The 3,134-nt window shown below is 34.6% G+C and overlaps 2 protein-coding genes across 2 annotated transcripts in view; one reads left to right on the top strand and one right to left on the bottom strand.

Moving 5' to 3' along the window:
- The window catches only part of LOC107629327, a 4,068-nt gene extending 1,861 nt beyond the window's left edge, over nucleotides 1-2,207 (top strand). Inside the window, exons 4-6 of the mRNA XM_016332092.2 lie at nucleotides 349-407; nucleotides 1,465-1,510; nucleotides 1,856-2,207. Of these exons, the coding sequence (XP_016187578.1) occupies nucleotides 349-407; nucleotides 1,465-1,510; nucleotides 1,856-1,974 (224 nt within the window). The 3' untranslated portion in view covers nucleotides 1,975-2,207. The remainder of the gene's footprint in view (nucleotides 1-348; nucleotides 408-1,464; nucleotides 1,511-1,855) is intronic.
- Nucleotides 2,238-3,134, bottom strand: part of LOC107629326 (transmembrane 9 superfamily member 5) — a gene marked incomplete at its 5' end in the record, with an annotated part of 3,119 nt that continues 2,222 nt past the window's right edge. The window contains 2 exon segments of the mRNA XM_016332091.2: nucleotides 2,238-2,636; nucleotides 3,057-3,134. Coding sequence (XP_016187577.1) covers nucleotides 2,420-2,636; nucleotides 3,057-3,134 — 295 coding nt within the window.

Here is a 3,134-nt window from a genome sequence, read left to right as displayed (position 1 = left end):
TTCTGAATTTTGTTACAATTCAAATTTTACCTATTCCCTCCCTCCTGATTGTAGGTAAGATATCAATCTTAGAAACATTGATAAATTTAGCTGATTTCTTTTGTTTATATAAAGGCTTTAAATACCTTCTTTGAAACAACTGAGATACACTGCCTTCAGTCTTGAATTGTGGGACTTATGGCATTAAGTAACAAGAAGAATGAGAAATTGAGAATGTATATCTTTTGATTGATTTGTAAATCATAGTTGCAGACAAAGTCCATGTTTCAAACTAAAGATGAAGCTTTAATGTTAATATTAATGGCCAAGAGCATTATTGAAGTTTATTTTTTCCCATTTGTAATGCAGTTATGCCAGTTGTTCAGAGACACGTCAAAGGACCAATGTGGGTGCATTTTCTTGTTGGTGTAAGTTCTCTGTGCTTTCTGTCCCCTTCTTTAGTTCTTTTTTGGTCTTATGTTCATTTATACTTCTGCCTTATCTTCAATGTTTGGATGCATCTTTTACTAGTTTTAATGTCTTAGATTAAGCATACTAAATAACTAAGAATGTAGCATTATTTGTTTATGATCTAGGAGATTTACTTTCTTTCTTCAGTAAAAAAACGGTCTAGATAGTTTGTATGTAATTTCAACCTTTGTTCTATTTTCCTCCAAATCAACGGCAAATTGATGGTTATAAATCTTTGGATTTAAAAAAGAGAACCATTTGTTCCTCAAAATAGTTATTATCAGGTATGGAAACCCTTTTTGCCTTAGATCCTTAAACAAGCATTTTACCAAACTAGTGTGTCAAGGGAACAGCCCTTGTTACCTAGACACCATTGCTTCCTCCATTAATGAATAAATTCCATTTGCCACTTTAAGCTTTGCAAACAAGTCAGATGATTCTCTCATGTTCTATCCATGATTTTTCTGATAATCATGATGCTATTATAGAGCTTAAAATAGAAGAACTTCTTCTGAGTATCAGTTTATTCCCTCTATAATTGCTACATAAATACTTGCTTGATGAAATATAATATTATATAAGGTATAGTTGCTTTGATTTGTTCTCATTGAGGAGATTTTAGGTACTCTTTAAAGTAAATACCAAATATGCCAATGAATCGTAGCTTAAGTGGCATTAGATCCCTCTCCCTCTAAAATTATTATTTTTGATTAGCATCTCTTTCAGTGTTTTTACCCAAACATGATTATTTTTTGGTAAAAGGACTCTTTTGAAGAAAAAAGTCTCATTTGTTCTAAAATGCAGTTCCTTTAATATAGACCTTTCTTCCATATTGGTGCTTAGACATCATTTGTAAGTTGGGGTATCTGAAATTGAGTTCATAAGCATTCAAACGGTATTGGGCTTTTACTCACTACGCTGCAGAAATGCTCCTAGGTCAATGCTTCCTGCATTCTTTTGTCAGCATGAACTTATTGCTAATAATCACACTGAATGAAACCTCTCTGATTTCAGGCACCACCTGTGATAGTGTTCTCTTCAGCTTGTGCAGGACTGGCAGGTAAATCTCTTATGCATTTAGAAATTTCCATTGGTAACAGTGTTTGTATAAGAGTATTGATACCCCTTCCATGGGCTGGCTTTAATCAAAATTTTTACAAACTTTAGAATAAGTATTTGAGTTTGTGGGACATCTCATGAAATTTTAACCACAAATAAAGATACCAGTACCCCTGAATATTAGCTTCTTGCTAGTTACGTGGAAAAATGAATATTTTTATGGTCCAAGTGTACTTATCGTGATGTGTTGATAATGCAAACTTTGGGTACTGATGAGTGGTCTTGTTCTTATAATATTGATTATTGTGTTGCCGAGTTGACAAGAATGTTGCTGGAATAACTGCAGGTGGGGCTATTCCTGCTTTGGCACAGCTAACTTCCTCATCATACCATGCGGCAATGTCACCGTCGCCGCCTTCGGAGGAAGATAAGATTCAGAAATCAAGAACTTCCTCTGCTCTCTGATGTGTATACACACACATGCATGTAGTGCATGTACTAAGTTTTGTATTTGTTGTGGGATTTTTTTTTTATTATTTTTTCTTCTAGTGTAAATACCGCTCTTTCAGTTTTAAAGCAACAATATTGTGTAGTTTTAGCTCCCTGAAAACTGGTTCTCGAGATTAGAGAGATTCTTTTCTCACATGATAAATAATTTCGAAAAGAAGAGACCAAGGAAGTTTTTCAACTTGCAAAAAGGCTTCTCATTAATCATTACTCTCTCTTGATTTGCCTGTATTTGTTTTCAATTTGATTACAAAAATAAGTTTGAAGATACACTGTCAGCACAAATGTTCTTGTTAAAGAAATCAATGAAGGAACACCATTAAAACAAGCCAAGTATATTTCACTTTCTGGGGGCAGTCCCTTTGTGGTTCTGAGGTAGGAGACTAGACGACAGGAACATGTCTCACTCTCTCTTAACAGCATGGTATATATGGCGAACAAATAGCAACGAAACTCGGAAGCTAATGGAGGCAAATATTAGGAAGAAAGCATAGCAAAAACATGCATTGTAGCCAAAAAAGAAGGATAGCTGCAAGAATCCACTCATATTTGATCTCACATAGAAGTAGATGCAATATCCAAACATGAAAATGGCTGTTGAGCCGCCACACAACACAGATCTGCAACCACCAAATAAAGTATTTTAATGACAAAGCCTCATTCAAGGGTGCCTAATGAAATAAACCATTTATTTATTTATATATTTTCTAACGAGAAAAAGAAGCATAATTAAAGAGAAGAACTGAAAAAAGCAAGCAAGAAAGAAAAAGGCTAATCAAATCACAAGTGAACAAGGAAACTGGAAAGAAACAAGGCAGCCCAATTCCTGAGAGAGTAATGAGATTAGAATGAAACTTAAGACAATGAGAATAAAGTACATGCATATATATCACATCTAAACTCAACCATCACCACATTGATTTCAGTTAGCATGCTCATGGTTATCAAAGATCAAATGTTGCCCAATGCACAAAACCAAAGGAGGCGGGGGGATTGGACAAAAGCAAGCAGAAAGTATTTTTGTCAGCAAAATAACTCACCTCCACCACCATTCATGGTCTTCCACAGATAATTGAATGTATGTCAAGCCAATATTGACGAATGCAATTATCACAATG

Source organism: Arachis ipaensis, chromosome B03 (genome assembly GCF_000816755.2).
Source record: "Arachis ipaensis cultivar K30076 chromosome B03, Araip1.1, whole genome shotgun sequence".
In the NCBI taxonomy this organism is placed as follows: Eukaryota; Viridiplantae; Streptophyta; class Magnoliopsida; order Fabales; family Fabaceae; genus Arachis; species Arachis ipaensis.
The sequence above is the reverse complement of the archived record's forward strand: the minus strand, read 5'-3'. Positions and strand labels throughout refer to the sequence as shown.